The 22,520-nt window shown below is 37.9% G+C and overlaps 1 protein-coding gene across 3 annotated transcripts in view; it reads right to left on the minus strand.

Moving 5' to 3' along the window:
* pstpip1.S (proline-serine-threonine phosphatase interacting protein 1 S homeolog) overlaps positions 1-22,520 on the minus strand; it is a 69,038-nt gene that overhangs the window by 16,201 nt on the left and 30,317 nt on the right. For all 3 annotated transcript variants that reach the window (XM_041587668.1, XM_018254340.2, NM_001094316.2), the window contains 6 exon segments: positions 8,632-8,732; positions 7,148-7,222; positions 4,442-4,476; positions 4,199-4,305; positions 3,783-3,845; positions 3,612-3,710 (listed from right to left, as the gene is read on the minus strand). In XM_041587668.1, the coding sequence (XP_041443602.1) occupies positions 3,612-3,710; positions 3,783-3,845; positions 4,199-4,305; positions 4,442-4,476; positions 7,148-7,222; positions 8,632-8,732 (480 nt within the window).

Here is a 22,520-nt window from a genome sequence, read left to right on the forward strand (position 1 = left end):
AAAAAAAGAGTTTAATTTCTGGTGTCAGTATCTCTTTAAATATGAGAAAAAGATAGGTTCTGATAACAGGATACTATATACATTAAGTAGATATAGTCCACACAGCAATCAAGAAGAATGTAAAAGTGAATGCAAAGTTGACCGATCCTAGCAACAGATTAGATACTGTTTAACTATAATCTAGGAAGCCCAAGTATGGCTCCACCAGGAGAGAAATGAAGCCATCAGATCCAGTGGATACCTATAAAAAACCTCAAACTCACAATTTCTTATCACAGAGTCCTAGTTTATATATGAATATATGGTTTTGGGAACACAGTTTACACACCCATATACAGGAATGATATACAATATAATATATATATATATAATATAACATGTATGGTCATTTACACAATAAAATGCCCTTCTGTTCTCTAATATTGACAAGCAGACAGAGAGTACAATGGCAACATTGAATCCAAATAGAGACAAAGATGATATAGTTAGTGTAAAGATTAATGCAAAGACATCATGTGCCCAAGAGTTTCTCAATTGAATGAGTGGAGGAGCTCTAAGGAGTAATTACAGTATAACTGAAAGCAAACTGCAGCCATTTGTTAGTTTTGGCAGCCCTAAAGGGGTGAACCTACTTTTAATAGTTTATATTATTTGCAAAAAAATATAAAGTCGGAAGGAAATTTTAATCAATACATTTTAATCAATCAACACATTGTATACCACAACAATGACATCAAGTGGTGAAAATACAAAACAACCTTTGTTACATAGTTCTGTTTTTAATGTTATGTTTTATTAAAGTCATTATCAAAAAAATACTAATCAAAAAAAAATTGACAATATTGGATTCACTATGATATAAAATACAAAAAAGCACCTTTTAAAATGCATTTCTGGTAATATTTTGGTCTAATTTCTGTTACATGAACTTCATTGAGTGCGCAGCCCCTTTGGATAAACCGTGTGTTTAAAGGAACAGTTCAGTGTGAAAATAAAAACTGGCTAAATAGATAGGCTGAAAAGACTTTCACAGCGTTACTTATTGGGATTTAAAAATGATTTTTCTTTCTACGAGTCCTGTGATAAATTGTTCCTCCGTTTAATACACATTAATTTGTTTAATTTGTTATTATACTTTTATTATCTGCTTAGTACCGGTTTCAAGCTCACCCTTAAGGTTTGCTGGTCCGGGTGCGCAAAGCCCCAGACCCCTCGCAAGGTCACCAGATTCAGCTTCCCAAATGAATGAAGATATAATATCTTACCCGGACTTCGTTGTGACCCAGGTGCAGCCGCCCTGAGTCCGTCGCTAAGGGAGAACGAAATACTGCACAGACCAAAATCCTGGACAGCGCACTCTTCGGATAGGCTGTGCAAAATAAAAAATGTTTCTAATATAGTTAGTTAGCCAAAAATGTAATGTATAAAGGCTGGAGTGACTGGATGTCTAATATAACAGAACAGAACACTACTTCCTGCTTTTCAGCTCTCTAACTCTGAGTTAGTCAGCGACTTGAAGGGGGCCACATGGGACATAACTGTTCAGTGAGTTTGTAATTGATCCTCAGCATTCAGCTCAGATTCAAAAGCAACAGATATGACCCATGTGCCCCCCTCAAGTCTCTGGTTGGTTACTGCCTGGTAACCAGGGTAACCAGTCAGTGTAAACCAAGAGAGCTGAAAAAAGGAAGTAGTGTTCTGGCTATTATGTTAGACATCCAGTCACTCCAGCCTTTATACATTACATTTTTGCCTAACTGACTATATTAAAAACATTATTTATTTTACACAGCTATTTACCTAGTTTTTATTTTTACACTGAACAATTCCTTTAAGACTTTATTATATATTTTATCCAGAAACCCAATATCTAGAAAATTCTGAATTACAGGAAGGCTATTTCCCACATAATACAATTTAAGCAAACAATTTTAATTCTTTGCAATGACTTTTTTCCTCTGTAATAATAAAACAGTGGCTTGTACCTGATAAATTAAACAATTTTAGATGTGTTAAGGTATGGTGATCCAAACAACAGAAAACTCCAGATCCCTTGCCTTCTGCATAGCAGATCTCACAGTGTAATATAAATAGATAGAAATTATATATATATATATATATATATATATATATATATATATATATATATATATATATATGATTTTTTCTACAAACAGAGTTATTGTCACATGATACAAGTTTTTAGACACCTAAGGGGTGTGAGCAGATTTATTCACCAACACACATGTGGATAGGTGTTACCTTTTACTCACTTATGTGTTTTACATATTGATATGCTGATTGGACACTAGGGCTATTTAGTGGATTGTCTCACTTCCTGTTTTCATCCTGACGACGGCTCTATGTGAGCCGAAACGCGTTGATGCACCATGCACGAATAAACACACTTTGAAATATATTTGATGGTCAATGCCGTGAGTGCTTTCTCTGGACTTATATATATATATATTCCAAGGGATGCCAGCACTCGCGAAAAAACAAATCAACGTGCCTGGGTGCACAATCAATAAATAAACTATACAAAACAAAAAAGGGGGATCAGCACTCACAGGTCTTAGAAAAATAAAAATAATTTATTAAAGAGCTATGGACTAACTTTTTGGCTCTTCCAGAGCCTTTCTCAAAGTAGCTAAACAGACAGTGAACATTGTTTAAATACACACACTTGCGGGAAACACACAGCACTGATTGCGTATATACATCGTCATATGTTCAGCGACTATCATTAACCCATCACACTGATGTTGCAAACTATAATCCATAAAGAATTAAAACTTACCCATATCTACATAAATTGTATCATAATAACAAGTAAGAATAAAAACAACCATATATATATAAATATATTACCAGTTCCTGTAAAAATGTCTAGCCTTTGTTCAAATAAACAATTCAAGGCTTTGTTCCTATACACTTCAGCGGACTATGCCAAGTCCATTGAAGTTGAATATTTTGACATAAATTCCAGATTAACCCTGGTGTGCATACTTTTATAAAACTTTCATAAACTGTAATAAAGGTAAACCACCCTTTTAAGTGCCTTCACAATCCTTTCTATATTTTTCCAATAACCACTCTCCACCAACTTCCATTTACTTTTCTGTTATTCAATCATCACTGTTTTCTTCTCATAGCACCTAAAACATCATTCAGCTGAGCCAATGGAGGAAATGACATACTCAAGCCAATTCTATGCATTACTAATCAAACTAGTACTCTTGGAACTTGGCCTCACCATATCTTATAACACTTGCTTTAACATTTTTTTGCACTCCATTGCAAAGAACTCAATCTATCAGCAGCATCCAAAACAATGGGGTGGGGGGTAGGTGCATTGAGGGTAAACAACTTTGCACATATTTTTTGCAGTGTGCACAATGACCATGTAAATTATCCCTAAAACAAATCTGCAGTATATATGAGTATAACTGTACACAAAATACTTATCACACAAGGGGAATTTACTGCACAATTCTGTAGGCACATTTAGAAAGCACTTGTAATCCAAGCTAGTTTTCGTTGTCCTTGGAATGAAAGCAACAGTGTAACTATATCTTCAACCCTGCCACAAACATTTCTTTATTTATTACCTTTTCTATTTGCTTTGGGTTTCCTAAAGATACCAGTCGTCCATGGTTCTGCTCAGCTTCCTTTGCTTCTTGACACCTCTGCTCATAGCTCTTCTTTGACTTAACAGAAAAAGGAAATACAATGAATTCTCATATAGAAAGTGAAGAAAGAACATACACGTTAACACTTACATCCATTGTTTTCTTATACAATGACACTTTTTTCTTTTGCAGGTGTTCCATTGAATTTTCATACTGTAGGAGGAAATTAAATAAATCTCTGTTATTTCCTTGATTTGCTTGTAATGAACAGTATGATGTCTATGGTGTATAAGTTAGAGTACTAGTATTTTTTGGTGTAGGCCACTGTAGTTTTATGAGTTTCCTCAGTGGGACTATTGGATGCAATAACATTTGGCACTCCTCAGTTATTGAACTCTTCCTTCTCCTTAAAGGTTGTAGTTATGGAGCTACATTCGCCTGGGTGCAATATTTAGTAACTTTCCCCAATGCATTAAGTGGGCACAGCCCTGATATGCACTCTGCACCTTTTCAATCAATAGAAAATCCCAATCTCTCTTCCATGCACTATACACAATATTTCTCACCTTTTTTCTTATTTCTTTCTGTCGTTCTCTGAACTCCTCTAAACTCCGTATTTCTTCTCTGAGTGTAACTGCCAACTGGATGTGAGAATTACCTATATTTTCAATCTCTAGGACCAGAATAAACAAATTTAAAAGAAGAACTATATATCTATATATATATATCTATATATATATATATCTATATATATATAGATATATATATACACACACACACACGATTTATGGGCCATGATTAGTACTCACGTTTTTTCAGTGTTTTAAAGGACTTCCATAATTTGCTAGAATAAAGATACAAATATATTCTTCAATTACATTGTCCTTTGGTGCCCACATAACATGAGGTCAGACGTACAGTACTATAAATAAGGCGGGTCTATGCTGAAATGTAATTTGCTATGGCTTGTTATATCTAGCTGAACCAAAAAAACAAGGATCAGTTAATGTAAAGTGTGTGTAGATCAAGCATGAGATTTCTGTACTTACTCTCGCTGCTCTGTGGAATCAAGAGATTCCATAGAGATTCTCTTCTAGCCCGGGGGCCTACATGCACCTAATAACTCACTGTCAACTACAGACACTGAATGCATTTTTTTTAAACACAACACGTATATATATTGCTTTTTTTTTTTTTTTATAAGAATTTGTACTTTCATTCATAGAATCCAGGAAAAAAAAGTGTGACTTATTTAAGAACATAAGATGCTGTTAAAAAGTGCAAAGCTGCATCAATTTAAATGATATTTACAGTATGTCAGCACCTGCTTCATACATGAGCAGTGCACCAAATGGTCCACAATAGTTACTTGCAAGTTGCAGCCTGCTGTTACACTATATTTGGGAAATAATGCATCATTGTAACTAAAACAATAGTTGAACTGTATGCAAATCTTGTGCCTTGCACTTGGTTTGTCCGTGATCTTTAATGAGCATTAGTACTGTACTGAACAGTACGGTGGAACTACTACATCTTCATAATGAGCTTTACATTCTTTTTGCATTTATCTCTCTGTTGGTAACCCATATCATAGACAGATGTAAGCATAAAAGACTTTAGCGACTCTATACATGAGACTCTAAACCAGGCATGTCCAAAGTGCGACCCGCGGCCCTTTTTCAAATTTACACCGGCCCTCAGCCTCCATCATGAAATTAATAATAATGAGGCCCCCCAGCACAGTGCGATCAGAAATCCCATAGGAGTAATATTAAGGCAGATTAGTTAAATGATCTGCCACTTGGTCTATACTGCTGCCTGTGTGCTGAAGGTGTTAGTAATAGACGCGTACTGGCACATAGAGACGTGCTGTTTTTGCATACTTCTTAAGGGCTGAAGGTGTCAATAGACGTACTGCCAGTACAGTAAACTAAAGAAATATGGCGTTGATACATTCCAGTACGTGTCTATTACTAACACCTTCAGCACACAGGCAGCAGTATCGACCAAGTGGCAGATCATTTCACTAATCTATCACGCTCTATCATGGGTGTCCACATATAGGGCCAAGGGGGAGCACTATGAATATATATATATATATATATATATATATATATATATATATATATATGGCCAGCACCCCTTCAAATAATGGACCATCCCAATGCCTTCTCTACTGCTCAGAGCAGCAGTCCAGTTTAGCTCTGCCCCTTCCCTCTGTGAGACGCTTCCTGTTCCTCAAAGTAGGGTTGCCACCTTTTCCCACAGTGCAGACCGTGCAGAGGACGGGGCTGTGATGTCAAGTGGGCAGGGCCTGTGACACGTAGGGACGGGGCCATACCAGTGAGGGGCGGGGCTATGATGCAGCGATTGGGTGATTGCTGTGTCAATCATGGGGAATCCTGCCCAGTTTTCCTTATTGGAAAAACCAGTAGCATTGCTGGTAAGCAAATGAGCTTAAAGTTACATTAAGCCACCTCTACAGCTCCAGCAACTCAGAGACACTGCTGCAGACATATTTTGTGCCAGCTAATTTGTGTTGCAGTTGTGTACTTGTACATGTTTTATATTACTGTTCATTGCAAAACATGCTTATTTTATGTTCTTTTATTTGTTCCAGTTTCACATTTCTACTCTACTCTATTCCACTTGACTATCTATCTACTAAAATATACAGACTCTATGCTCAGTCGCTTTATTGGATTGTTGGGAGGTTTAGCTGCATGTCAAACTACACATTGCCCCAGGGTAATACATAGGGAGGACAGAACAGTGCATGTGCACGTTTCACGTCAATTAAGTCTACAGTGAATTATCTGAAGCTGTGCCACTGGGTGTAAGAGTTATCCCAGTAGTTGAGGGATTCCTATCAGCAGCCCTTCATGAAGCCTTTAGACAAGACAGTAGGTAGAGTACCATTCAAATTTTCAGGTAAGAACCATTAGATAGAATATTAGACATTCAATTTTTTTCTTAAATAACCTACCAGTCGCATTGTGAGTATATTCGAATTTAAAAAAATTCACATGAATTCGAAACTCAACCTTTGATAAATGGGCCTATTAGTAAACCTTCTCCTTTTAGTGGTTTTAGAGGTTTTTGAAACCAAACTAAACTCACATTTTCTAAAACTACGAATGTCATGAAATTTATTAAGAAATCCGAATTTAAAAAGTATGAATGAAAAAAGTGCTTAATGTTGCACTAAACAATACAAATACCGCAACAAATTGGAGATTTTCTGACAATTACTAGGGAGAAAAAAAATCTGAAAACCTCAAAGTCCGAACTGATTAAAACGTTCCAATATTGTATTAGAGGTTTTCATGTATTTATACTTAATAAATGTGAAAATTGTAGCGCTTTTAAGAAATTTAGAAAAACCATAAATTTTTAGTGGTTTGTGGAAAAAATACAAATGTTATTGTTAGCAAATCAGCCCCTTAGACTGCCCGTTAATTTTTACTTTTTAACATTTATGGCAATGTTCCCATTTGAAAAAAGATTGCTCTTACTTGATCTCTGTTTGTCCTCCCGCTTTCTTTGCAATTTGAACTAATTCCTTCCCATACTTCTCTTCTGCTTGTGCTCTAGGAAGAAGAAAAAGTGAGGAAAAGAAATAAACAACAAATGGAGGTTATCCATTACTTGAAAATACAGTATATACAGTATTATTGGTTGGATTTACTAAACAGAAAAATACACTGTGGTCTATTTTATTCTAAGAACCTGCAACTTAAATGAGTGGATCCGGTAATGACCCCTGCAGTCAAATCAGTTTAGGAAATAAGAAGAAAAGGATAAAATGTGTTCTATTTTATTCCCACAATGCACTGTTTTGTTTCCCAGAATTCTAGCAGACGCAATTGTGCTGCATCTGACTCATGTGCAATGGATCTGGTGCAACTCCGCCAAATTTTTTTGCATTCTGCCTGGCATCAGTTCCAGTTTTCTTTGTGTGAATGACATCAGCTTCCAATCCCTTAGGTACAAGTGTGCTACGTTTATTGACACAGAGCACTGGGGGGGAACCTAGAGCTACCGCCTAGTCAGGAGATGGCAGTAGCTCCAGGGTTTGCACAGTGCCGTGTTTTAATAGCCACAGTATTGCTTGATTCGGAACAGAAAGCAGGAAGAACTGATCTACTCTGAGCGCAACTATAATATGTGTGAAAAGCGCATTTGGATACAAGTAACTTTAATGAAAGTGGTTTTAGATGCTTACATATCACCCCCATATGGAATACATTGTGTGACTAATTTGCAGTGAAGGAACCAGACAGCAGGTGGTGTAGCTTTGTGTTTAAAAGTGAACTAAACCTCCTGCTATTAAAAATCACTACTTCCAACCATACAAAGCCCCCCCCTGCTCCCCCCCAGCCTAGTTGTTAACTCCTGTAATTGCCCCTAATGTTCTATCACTCTCCTTGAAGAGTCAACGAGATGGAGCTCATGGGCACCATCTTCGGCTCTTAGGTCTTCTTCGGGAAGTGAGTGGCGCATGCGCAGTTGGAGCAGTCTTCCAGTTTGTGACAACTGCGCATGCACCGAAAGTGGAGGGGAAGCAGGGAGGGGGCTATGTAGGGTAGGGGGTAGCAATTTTTATTAGTAGGGGGGTTTGTTTCCCCTTTAATTGGAGTTTGCATATCAAAGAACATGCTACCCCTTTGAGGCTTACACAAAAACAAAATAAAACACAAAATAAAATCCTACACCTGACTGGGGGCTAACTAAAAACAAGTTTTCCATTTCTAACACGCCGGTCAGTTATTCTCATCCTGTTGTACAAAAACACAACAGAGGTATTCAACTGTTTAATACACTGCCACAATTGCTTAGTTTAGAGAGCACCATTTCAGTATGTCTGTTTCAATAACTTGGGTTTATCCAAAAGGTGAAATAATTAAAATGGTGGTTTCAAATATAACCCATACAACACTTCTTTCAGAGATACAATTTTTTTTTACTATTTTTGTACTAATTTAATAATTATCCATACCGTTGCTTCAGAAGATCCTCCACATCTTTGCACATTTTTCTTCCATCAAGCAATCGTTGTAGTAGGATTTCATATCCCGTATTCAACGTGATGTCTGTGCACTAAATGTAGAAACACAGGGCTGCTTAATCTTAATCAGGTCAGAAAGATAGTGCTCCTGCTTCATCATACAGGTGCCATTAGCAGCTATATCTCTAGATGGTTCCCTAGTAGTTATGCCAATACTAGCACTGCCTAATGCTAGCATGTAACAGCTAAAATCATATCATACATTGGGCATGTGCATATATTTATTAACTTTAAAGGAACAGTTCAGTGTGAAAATTGCAATTGATCCTCAGCATTTAGCGCAGATTCAAAAGCAACAGATATGACCCATGTGGCCACCCCTCAAGTCTCTGATTGTACCCAGGGTAACCAGTCAGTGTAAACCAAGAGAGCTGAAAAGTTGGATTCTGGCTATTATGTTACACATCCAGTAACTCCAGCCTTTATACATTACATTTTTGCCTAACTATATTAGAAACATTTTTTATTTTGCACAGCTATTACCCCATTTTTATTTTTATATTGAACAATTCCTTTAAGAGCAACCTTCTGTTAGCTGGCCGTCCTTTTCAAATTCACCTTTTCTCCAATCCTATTGACAATCAACTTGGTAATCATACCATAAATATTCTAGGTAAATATATATTTGCAAATACACTGTCTCAAAATGGGGATTTTGCACTCACGTTACAACATTGGTACTAGAGTACAAGCTAACTTTTTCCAAATATAATGTGGCAGATCATGTTCATACAGTTTAGAATCAAGGAAAGAATCACTGTGAACAAGTAATAGCTGGCGATAGAGTCACAATTCAAGTCAGATAGAGCTATGTATCAAAGCAGCACTAAGCTCCACTGCCCAGGGCAAGAACTGAGATATCAATACTTAAATCCCAGGCACCATGTGTTAAGCAATCAAATAGGTTATGCCATAAAGTTATGACCTAAGCCAGAAACTATGAAGAGGTAGTATATAAACTGCTGTGAGTACTACATGTGTATACAGCAGAGTTTTCCATTAGAGACCCTATTTGGGGTCCACAATGTTGTAAAGACCCCCTTAGATCAAAATGTGGTTATAGATAACTGAAACATTGCTCTTTCAGTAATTAAGTGTAGTAGGTAAGACTTGTCTCTTGCATTGTACTCTCTAGTATTTTTTTGTTCCTCTTGATTTGGATGTGGAGTGCCATGGGTGGAGTTAAATTATTATTTTTTAAATTTGTGCATATTTGTCTTCTCCCCATTCCAGATTTGTGCTTATGCTACCACACAAAAAACACTCATCCTCATGTTGGTCTGACTCATAATGACACAGTAACAAAAGGAAAACATAAAACATACAGATCGTGGATTGATGGACACACTTGCTATTTCCACTAAAACAGAAACAATAGATTGTGAGCTCTACTTAGCAAGTGTCGAAGAGATAACATTTATTACGTCAGCACCCTTCTGTCAATGTTGGAATTGCCTCTTTATAAAGCTTCAAAAATCTTAAGTCAAACTCAATAAATACATTTCAGTAACATTTTGGTTGAAAATGTCACACATGCTACAGTAATTTTTATCAGCAACTAGTTAACTTACCTGTAAACTGTTGTGTGCCTAATTGTAGTGTAGTTATATACTGTAAGGGGACATCATATATATATATATATATATATATATATATATATATATATATATATATATATATATATATATATATATATATATATAGTAACTCACAGTATCAGCACTCTCCAGTTGAGGGAAAAAGTTTGTGGTGCACAGCCTTTAGGGGGATTGAGGGATCTCTCCTCCTCCTCATACAAAAAAACACACAGGTAAGGTAGCACTCTACCTTAACGTGTATTAAATATAAAACATCAGGCTATGTTTCGGGCATGCATCGTGCCCTTTATCAAGCCAAAGTTACACATGGTTTACAGGTGTGCAAGGTCAGGTGACTTAAAAAGGAGTTATCAGGAAGTGACATCAGCGTTGAGTATACAATTGTAACCCCTACAGGTCAAAGTTTACATTATACTTCATATATATTGCCCTTACCCTTCATGTGCCTATTTTAATCTATAATAACCAACATAATTTATAAGTACATGATATATTGACAGGCTCAATCCAAATTGTATCTAAATGGCATGGAGTTTTTTTACAACATACTCATAGAAAGAGGTATAGGTCATAATCTCTATTTAATCCTTTGGGCTGTAAGGAACCTAATTTGTGGATCCCCCACACCTCCCTCTGTTTTAAACGGAGTTCTCGATCACCTCCATTTTTGAGTGGGGGGATCATTTCAAGCACCATAAATCTGAGTTGATCAGCACTATGTCCTTTCTCCAGGAAGTGCTTGGACACAGGCTGACTCGTATTACCTAGATTAATAGCAGATCTATGTTGTGAGATACGTGATTTAATCATCTATGTGGTCTCACCTACATAGATGAGACCACACGGACAAATCAATACATATACAACATATTTGGAAACACAGGTGTAGAAGCCCCTCAAGTGGGCAGTATACCCTATCTCAGGATGGATAAAATCTTTCCCTTTATGTACAAAAGGGCATTGGTTACAATTGTAACATGGTGACATTCCTGTTGCTCTCTTACCGAGGAAAGTATCAACTTCTCTAATTTTTTTCTTTACTTGGGCAGAAGTCACCATGGTACCAATCATTCTGCCTCTTCTATAGGAGACAATGGGCGGAGCAATAAATTCATCTATGTGTGGATACGCTCGTTGTAAGATATGCCAATGACGTTGAAGTGTATTGCTGATTGATTGTTACTGTCTATTATAATCTGTAACAAAGGGAATTCTCCTCCTATCAGTCTTTTTGTTTCTAACTGTATTAATTTTGCTTCTAGCTTCACTAATCACTGCTTCTGGATATCCCCTTTCCCGGAATTTTTTGCACATCAAATTTTCTTGTTTAAATTTTTCTTCAGGGTTACTCACAATCCTGTTTACTCGAGTAAGTTGACTAACTGGGATAGATTTCTTAACATGTTTGGGATGGTGGCTTTTATAGTGAAGAAGTTGGTTAAGATCGGTCGGTTTCACATAAAGTGTTGTATCTATACCCCCCTCTTGTTTTTTCAGACCATAACTTTCAATAACTGTATCTGCTGCATATCATATGAAAGAGTGAAAGAAATTGAAGGATGAAACTTATTTAGCTTTGCGTGGAACCCCGAAAGGGACTCAACGCCGCCCCGCCATACAATGAAGATATCGTCGATGTATCTAAGCCAAGCCACACAGTGGCTGGCATAATCAACATCGCGATAAATAGTTGTTAAACAGGGAATCTGTTCTCTGTTTAAAAACGTTAGCAGCCAGATACTCCATTGCCTAGTTCCAGTCCGGAGATTGGAGTTCACCTTCCACAGGAAAGCTGTCCTGTGGAAAGGCTATTTAAACATAATTGGAATGGGAGAGTGTGTCTCTCAGCAGGACACAGCAGGTAGGAGACCTGGGAGTGCCCCCTGATACTGCATAAAGCAGAGGGAGCCTGTGACCCTGACAAAGTTGTGCCAGGAGGCTGAACACTACCAGGAATGAGTCCTGTGAGTACAGGGGTGAGCCACAACATTGCTTTGTTTGCTGGAAGTCTGCAAGGGGCCCAGCCTAGTTAGGGACTGCTCAAAAGTTTGAAGGTAGTGCCCAGTGGGCTAGGTTTTATTTTATGATTTGTTTGTATGATACAATGGCCACACCTGTGTCTGTGGATAATTGAATGTTTACGTTTGTTTAAAGAGAGAAAATAAACTGCTGTGTCCCTGTCTTTATGCTCCTTTGTCCTATGCTGCCTGCCTACAATTGACCAATTCCCTCAAAAGTTACGTGTGCAAGTTGCCATTTTGCCACAATATATATATATATATATATATATATATATATATATATATATATATATATATATATATATATTATATATATATATATATATATATATTATATATATATATATATATATATATATATATATATATATATATATATATATATATATATATATATATATATATAAAGTCTTTGTGTGTATGCACTCTTACCAGATTTAGGATCACTTTGGGTGCAAGTCATACAAGTAGATAGGAGGACTCGCACACCATTTTTAATGAATAAAACAGTGTTATTTTATTCTTGGATGCATTACCAACGTTTCGGTCCCCATTAGGGCCTTAATCCTTGATAAAGGCCCTAATGGGGGCCGAAACGTTGGAAATGCATCCAAGAATAAAATAACACTGTTTTATTCACTAAAAATGGTGTGCGAGTCCTTCTATCTACATATATATATATAAATATATATATATATATATATATAATATTCTCTATATATTATATTCTAATATATTCTATATATTTATATATATATTAGAATATTTTCCTTTTGTCAATAATAATAAAACAGTGTCTTGTACCTGATTTATTATAGGTTTATTACATTAAAACACTTTATCAGGAAGAGCCTAGGTGCCAAGCATTTGAAATAATTTATCCAGTATGTGTACTACTATAAGACATGTTATCATTTAAACTCAGTTAATTCCTGAGGTGCCATCTCGATCAGTTCCTTAGGTGCCATATCTCCTTGCGTCAAGATGATTAGTCAGACCTTCTTCCCAGGGCTGAATTCACTTACAACAATGCTTCTCATGCTTCTTCCGGAAGGTCAGCCTTCTTTTGTGTATACGGGCAACATCCTTTGGCTTTTTCCCAAGATCTTCTTCTTTCTGACGTACCAGTAGGCAATAACCAAATAGCCCATATATCTGAGTAAAGTACCATCTCTCAAGCTGGGCCCTAACTTCATCCTTAGGGCCCTTGTAGAAATTATTAATCTAGTGGCTCTTCGGCTTCTACGTCCCTAGAAATGTGGATCCTCAATGTTTTCCACATGTCTCTCATTAAACCAGCAGTGGCTGGCCCCTCTTCTTCCTTCTCCTCTTCTTTTGCTCCAGTTATCATGGATGTTCAACAGGAATGTGAGGTTGAGAAAATTCTGGATTCTAGAATTTCCAGAGGCTTCTTGCAGTACCTGGTTTAATGGAAAGGTTTTGGTTCTGCAGAATGTTCCTGGATTAAATATTCATGGCCATCTGCTTTTATGTAAATTTCATAAATCGTTTCCTTTTAAGCCTGGCCTTTGTGGTCCTGTGGCCCCCCATTGGGGAGGGGTTACTATAAGCACTCCTCTTCTGTGCTGTGGGCAAGATGGTGGCACCCAGGGATCACGCACCACAGATCGCCGCACTATAACGTAAGCAAGTCATTGTGCAATGTCAGTGCGTCCATTTTCGGTGCTAATTTCAAACATAAAGAGATGCCAGAGCCCCAGGATCCTTGCCCAAAATTAGGTTCTAATTTTGTACATTCCTTATTTCTGATTTTGACCCTGGGCCTTGACCATCATTTACAAACCTCTTCTGCCTGAACTAACCTATTGCCTGGATACTGTGGTGTTTATACAAATGGCCTGTAGATGTCACTGTGCTCAGACTGTGCATACTTCCTGGACAGCTAAAAAGTGAAAGTTACTGTTGTGTAATGCCTGCATAAGAGCCTGCTAATAAAGCACTGTTATACTCTACTCATCCTCAGCTAACCAAAACATAACAGATTGACGACGAGATGGATCTTCTACCTCTGCAGCAGCCTGCACCTTTTCTTTCAAACCCTGGTGAGCCTACCATACTTTTTACTGCTTGGATTCGTATGTTTGAAAATTACATTATTGCTGCTGACCAAGGGGAGATTTCTGCTGCTAGAAAGAATAATTTGTAGCAGCTTTGAGAAAGCTGGTTGTTACCTATGAGTTTGGGACTCTAAAAGATGAAATGCTAAGAGACCAAATACTGGAAAAAACAAACTCACCTCACATTATAGAGAGACTGCTCCTAGAGCAGGATTTATCCCTTGCAAAGGCTATTACAGTTGCTAGCCAAATTGAAACAGCAGTGGCAGAGACTAAAACTCTCAGTCAGGGAACTGCTGGGAATGTACAGATTGTGAATTCAACACTGTGGCCTAATAATGCACAGTCACAGGCAATATACAGTGCTAAGGAAAGGGATTCACCTATACTGCAAAACTGTGCAGCAAATACAAATAGAAAATACTGCTTTCGCTGTGGTTCAACACAACACACTGCAAATCATGTTACATGTCCCGCAAAAGCTAAACTGTGCCGCAAATGCACAAAAGTAGGACATTTTGCTAAGATCTGACGTAGTCCTGTAAAGATGTTCATGAAGTAACTACTACAAATGTGCCACAACTTAATTACAATGTAATTCTCCTACCGCACACCTGTAGTTCACCAATCCTGCAGTTGGTGGTGCGTTCCTTCCGTTGACCCGGCCGGGTCCCTTAGCAACCAATGTGTATAAGAAACGGATCCGCACACACGCTGATTAATGCAGTCGGGGAATATCCCCTTTTATTCAGCCACCAAACATCAATGTTTCGGGGGGGAACACCCACCCTTCATCAGGATCATGATGGGTGGGTGTTCCCCCCGAAACATTGATGTTTGGTGGCTGAATAAAAGGGGATATTCCCCGACTGCATTAATCAGCGTGTGCAGGGCCGCCATCAGGGGGGGACAGGGGGGACAAGCGTACCGGGCCCGGGCATGAAGGGGGGCCCGGCAGCGCTGCATTTTTTTGAAGATCCGGGCCCCCCTTACGAGCGCCCGAGCCGTACGTCTTGCCTCTTCAGTGCCGAATGCGGAAGTGCCGAAAAGCCGAAGCCGATGCGACGAAAAGACCCGAAGTCACGGAAAAAGCCGAAGTCCCGAAGTCACGAAGCGCCGAAAAGACCCGAAGCCGAAGTCCTGAAGCAGCGCAAAGACCCGAAGTCACGAAAACAGCCGAAGCCGAAGTCCTGAAGCGGTGAAAAGACCCGAAGTCACGAAAGGAGGCGAAGTTGAAGTACTGAAGCCATGAGTTCAATTCTACTGAACACCAGTTTGTGTTTTTTTTTTTTTTTAATCCCCTGGCCACCAATGTATTATTTTAATATTCTATAGGCCCCTGCCACCAATCTTTTTTTTAAAACTTTTGTTTTTGGGGCCCCAATTTTTTTTTTAACTCGTAAGGGGCCCCTTGCCACCATTGTTTTTTTTTGGTTTTTTTTTTTAAAAAAAAAATTAATTTTCTTTTTGGTGGCCCCAAATTTTTTTAACTTGTAAGGGGGCCCCTGCCACCAGTTTTTTTTTTTTTTCAAAAAAATTTTTTTTTTTTTTAAATTTTTTTTGGGGCCCCAATTTGTTTTTAACTTGTAAGGGGGCCCCTGCCACCATTTTTTTTTTTTTTTCAAAAAAATTTTTTTTTCTCCAAATTTTTTTTTTGGGGCCCCAATTTGTTTTTAACTTATAAGGGGGCCCCTGCCGCCAATGTTTTTTTTTTTTTTTCAAAAAAAAATTAATTTTTTTTCAATTTTTTTTGGGGCCCCAATTTGCTTTTAACTTAGAAGGGGGCCCCTGCCACCAATGTTTGTTTATTTTTTAGTTTCTTTTAATTTTTTTTTGTTGGGGCCCCAAGTTTTTTTTAACAGGGGGCCCCTGCCACCAATGTTTTTAAAAAAAAAAAATTTTAATTTTTTTTTTTTTGGGGCCCCAATTTTTTTTATAAGGGGGCCCTGACCATCAATAGCTTTTTACAACTTGTGTGGGGGGGGTTACTTTTTTAGCGCTGATGTCTGTGTGGTCTTTTAACTGCGATGTGGGCGGGATATGGGGCGGAGCTTGGTCGTCAGTGTGGGCGGGGCCCAGGGGGCCCCAAAAATTTTGTTGTACGGGGCCCCGTGATTTCTAATGGCGGCCCTGAGCGTGTGTGCGGATCCGTTTCTTATACACATTGACTACTACAAATGTTACAGTATTAAGTGTGGATAAAGCTGGTACATTTATTCCAGACAAGTTTATATGCACTGTCAGTGTCAGTATTGCTTCTGCTGACAAGGGACACTCCATTAACCTGATGTTTGATACAGGTTCAGCTACTACGAAAAGATATTTTCTTGAAATACTTTGCAAAAGATCCGCTTGTTGCACCTGCCCTGAAACTGGTCAGTTATTTAAAGGATCCAATCCCTGTGCTTGGTTGTTTGCCAGTGGCTGTGCAATTAGAATCAAATACTGCAAAATGTGACTTTTATATTGTGAATAGTGATGGGCGAATTTATTCGCCAGGCGCGAATTCGCGGCGAATTTGCGCGATTCGCCGCCAGCGAATAAATTCGCGAAACTCCCGTGAAAATTCGCGGAAAAAATTCGCCGGCGTCAAAAATTTTTTTTCGAAAAACGGACGCCGGCGTCAAAAACGGGCGCCGGCGTCGGAAAAACGGGCGCCGGCGTCAAAAACGGGCGCCTGCGTCAAAAACGAGACGCCGGCGCCGTTTCGCGAATTTTTCGACGTTTCACGAATTTCGCGCGAAATTCGCGAATTTTTCGGCGAAGCGAAACGGCGCAAATTCGCCCATCACTAATTGTGAATAAGGGTACTGCTATACTTGGAAGGGATCTCTTTGCTGCTTTAAACCTACAATTAGTTGATGGTCTCATTACTACAGCACCAGTGCCTGCCACACAGCCAGTGTCTAAAATGTCACCACAAAGCAACATTTCACTGGGTTGTGTAATTTATACACAAAGTTAAGTTGAGACCAGATGTAAAACCAGTACCATCCTTTTACAGATTCTCCTATAGATTGTAGATTTGCTATAACCTTGATAGACTATTACAGTAAATGGCCTGATATTGCATTTGTTTCTCATATAACATCAGCTACAGTAATAACATTTCTGTCTACAGTCTTCAGCAGACAAGGTAATCCAAAGGAGTTAATATCAGACAACAGACCACAGTTTGTCTCATATCATACAGTATGAGTTTGAATCCTTTCTGAAAGAGAGGAATATTGTGCATAGGAAATCTTCAGTGTATTACCAAATACACTGAAGATCGAGCTATTCAACAGAATTCAACAGAAGTCTGAAAGAAGCACTACAGACAGCAAATCTTACTGGGAGGAATCTTGGAAAGTATTTACAACAGAGTTCCTACATAACTACAATGGAACGCACAATGCAACAACCCAATCATCTCCTGCTGAATTATTACATGGCAGACAGATGCGCACTAAGTTACATGTTGCAGACATCAAACTTCCACAAAATAATGTGCCTACAAAATCATCTACTGTTGACATTGTGAAACGTCAACAAGCCAAATGCAAGGCTTATACTGACAGAAAAGAGAAGTACATTTTCAGCCTGGATCTTTAGTCAGAATTAAGAAACCTGGAATACTGATACATGGACAATCTAAATTTACTACACCACTTGAAGTAAGACGCCAGTGAGGACCATATACATATGAAAAAAAAAAATTATATATGTGTGTGTGTGTGTGTGTAACTTATTAAATATTTTTTCCATTCCATTTTTCCATTATTCCAACATTTTCCTCTAACAATCCTTATCTTTCCATAATGAGTTGTTAATTTCCTCTATTGTGCATATATATGTATATATTTTTTCTACAACATTCTCCTCAAATATTTCTTATTTTTTCACAATGTGTTATTAATTTGGAATCATCTACTATGTGCCCTTGGATGGCTTTTCTCTTATTTGCATATTGCTTTCAATGCCCTTCCCCTTTTTTCTATTGGTTAATTAATGTACATCTTTTTAATAAAATGTAATGAATTGATATATATATATACTGAGTGCAATTTGAGATTCTGTTTGCTCAATATCAGATATTATGATTATCTGACAGAATTTTTCTAACTGGTCAACTAAATGGCCAATTGCCATGTTACGAAAATTGTTGGGACGATTATTCTAAGCCCACACACACACACACACACACTCCAAAAGTCATATGAAATGTTGTTTCGTAGGATTCTATATGCGTGTGTTGCACAGTTTCCATTACGTCTAAGATTTAGAACAGAAAGAATATTTTCAAAAATAAAATGTGTGAAATTCATTTTTTCATACACTAAAATGGAAAATATAGTCTGCGGTGAGGGGGGCAGTGGAAATTCTCTTCTAACTCAAAAATATATTTTTATGTCTCATTTATCACAGGTCTGGAAATAAGATAAGGCAGCTTATGTGAGGCAGTTACCATCATGCCTTGTTAGAGAAGGTACTTTCTGTAACTTATTGACAATTTTATGAAACTTGTTTTCCAGTTATACATTTTTTATCATATCTCTTCATTAGTTTTGATAATAAAGTATACATGTTTCAACATTGAGTAAAGTTAGCAATGTATCATTATCGCATTACAAACAATATGTCATGTCAGTTTACACATTTGACCATCTCAAACAAGTGTTATATTTAAACCTTAACCTAAAATAATGGCAAACCTATACAGGGGATTAAAAAACTACATTTCACAGTTACATTATTTCTTATATTACACTTTATCTTGTATGAGGATATCTCTAGTGTTCAGGGAGTAATGTGATACAAGTGATATCACTAGCTGCTAATAAAAGAGTATAGAGCTTTTTTACAAAGGAAAGGCAAAATACTTTTGTTCACGATGCACCTTGTCTCCCTTCGTAGCATTTAGTGTTGCCAGGCAAAACTCTTTGAGCCTCAGTAGTAAGTTTACATCTGAATGCTGGCAAGCTGTTGTGCTTCATTCAGGAGGTATAGGGAAGGCGTGCTAGGAGATTTCATTGATAATTGGCACTTTTTAAGGCAGATGAAATGGTAAATTCTCTGTCAATGGCAAACATGGTGCCAGGCAAGCCACCACAAAACAGCTAAATGGCTGAAAAGCCACTGGTGTAATGTTTGGATAGTACATATTTGTTCACATTTATTCTCTGTCATCTAACTTGATTTCCATTGGTTCAGGCATGCCGTTTGTTTAAATAACTGAAACACAGGGGCTGATCTACAAATATAGAAATGTACAGCTGCCAGTAGCAACCAACAAATAGACATTAGTTTACAGCTCCAGTTCCCTTAAACCAGTACTCAAACCACAAGCCCCAAAGAACTGAGGTGGGGCTTTCTTTAGGGCTTACAATGGAAACAGCCACTTCCTGTTTGGTTATGCATGTATTTAGAATTAGAAAATGTTTATATATTTAAAGGGGAAGTATCATGAAAATGTAATATTAGCGTTAGCATACTGAAATAAGAAACTTTCTAAATACAATCAATTAAAAATTCTGTACCGTTTCTGAAATAATCAAGTTTATCTTCACTATACCTCTCTCAGCATCTGTTTCTCCTCATTCTGTCTTCATTCATGAGTTGGGTGTCAGATGAATTATCCAATATATCTTATAGGGGGCTCCTTTTGCCTAGAAGATGTATTAGAGCTCACTATTTAAATCATCAGAAACCCTGTCTCTCTACATGCAAGATTTGTGGAATAGGCAGTTATTTTGTTACATTTTGTTTGTACTGTAATCAGTTATCTGAGTGAGCTCTAACAACCCTCCCCCCTATAAGATATATTGGATCATTCATCAGACAACCAACTGCTGCATGAAGACAGAATGAAGAGAAACAGATACTGGGGAATAGTGAATATAAACTTGATTATTTCAGAAACAATGCTGAATATTTAATTGATTGTATTTAGAATGTTTCTTACTTCAGTATGAGGAAGCTTATATTAAATTTTCACTTTTGTGAGTTTAACATTCAATTAGACCAGTGATCCTCAACCAGAGGCTTGTGAGCAACATGTTGCTCTCCAACCCCTTGTTGCTCTCAGTGGCCTCAAAGTAGGTGCTTAATTTTGAATTTCTGACTTAGAGGCAAGTTTTAATTGCATAAAAACCAGGTGTGCTGCCATACAGATCCTACTGTAAACTGAAAGTTCAAATAAGGGCTACCAATAGAAAAATCATAGCCCATATTTGGCATCCTCGGGAACTTTTTGCATGCTCATGCTGTTCTCCAACTTTTTTTTATATTTAAATGTGGCTCACGGGTAAAATAAAAACACTGGGGACCCCTGCATGCATATATTTTATGTCATTACAATGGCTGGGCAGAGGGGATAATTAGCAAAGACCTGGTGCACTGGTGTGGATTACGCAAAAAACACAGAACTGCTGGCACAGTTACAAGGGACAATCAGGGGTTTATTAATTGTGTTTGGATGATGGCTGCTGGCACAGGTACATAGGGTCAAATACAGTAACTGCAACTGACAAGTGGAGGTTTTTTTTTCAGATCGACATTTAATAGTTCTATCAGACTATCTGGGCTGCAGCTGGGCCTTGGGTGGGGTGCTATACATGATGGGGAGGGGGGGCTGTTCTGGAACAGTCTCTGGGCCTTCTGGATCAACTAGCAGTTAGGCAGGCTGTATATAGATATAAAAGAATAGATATAAAACTAGAATAGGAGATGTAAAATTATTACAGCAGGAAGCACAGTGGATATATTCAATGAACAGTAAAGCCCGAACAGCTTAAATGAAGGATTCACTTAAATAAAGGATTCAGGAACTAAGCTTTCCCCTCCAAGCTGGGGGTTGTTAGGGAACATGAATTGTATTCTGTACATGAATTGTATTCTGTACATTGTATTAAATAACAGTTGAAGTTTGATTTGTAACCTTAGGTAAGGTGAAGGTTTTAGAAATCATAGCCAATAATAAACTGGCAACGTAGGCACAAGGGAAGCATTGTGCAAATAAGGGCAACACATGCACACTACATTTGAGCTGCAACAGTGCCTAGTGGACGGCTTAACTGGAAGTGAAGCAGCTGAAGGCTGAAGTACCACGCCGGAATGGATGCCGAATAGAACATTTTTAATTGTCAAAGAAATGAGCGCACACCACTTATGCACCTGATAAAGCCATTAACAATGCAAAATGCGTAGGGCGGCATAGGTGGACGGTGGCAAGATCAGCTTCTACCGTTCCCATCGTAGACAGGCAGGTTTTTGCCGAATGGGAAAGAATGGAAGGGAGGGGGCTCTCTGAACTTATAGAATACACGGCAAATGGAAGCAGTTTAATACATACTGGTTAGACTTGGCAGATAATTAGTGTGTGTCCACTTTCCACCTCATGCAGTTTTTTTAGTATATATGTTTTTTAAGGACACTCTCCAGCACTGTGTGGACATTTGATATGCAGTGAGTTTGTTATATATTTGGATTGTATTATGGTTCTGCGCATTTGGTTTTTATCTAACAGATATGATAAAGGTTATATTTTAATTTAATTCAGTTATGTCAGGGTGAAAACACTTTATGGATTCAGCCATCAGAACTGGGTTGCCGGGGTGAAAGGGTTAGCACTCAGGTTGTCCGTGTGCTACTTTATTACTCCATTTGTTGCTATAAGTTGGATATTTTGTAATACAACCTTGCGGATGAGCTCAATATTTGATTCTTTTTCTTACTTATATGCACACTTTGCATACCTTGGCCTGGCTCTGTTGACAAGTTAACAAGTTCCACGGCAGAGTCAAATATCAGCCTCTTCATTTCAGTCTTCATTTTACTACATTTTTGGTCTGCCCTGCCCTGCACAACAATAATTTACCTAAAAACCATAACTCAAGTTAGTACTGCTAGACTGAACACACTACTGAATGGGAAACTTTCTTTTGGTAAATGAATACCATTGTTTTTTCTGCAGACCTGTAGTAACACTTGGGAAGTGAAAGTGGGTTTTAACAGTGCTCACTAATACCACAAGTATGTTAAGGATGTATATCCACATTTATCAGTCATCCGTATTTGCAAATTTTGACTTAACAGCAGTTACAGCTCAGCACTGCTTCAGAAATACATAAGGTAATCAAAAT

Source organism: Xenopus laevis, chromosome 3S (assembly GCF_017654675.1).
Source record: "Xenopus laevis strain J_2021 chromosome 3S, Xenopus_laevis_v10.1, whole genome shotgun sequence".
Taxonomy (NCBI): domain Eukaryota; kingdom Metazoa; phylum Chordata; class Amphibia; order Anura; family Pipidae; genus Xenopus; species Xenopus laevis.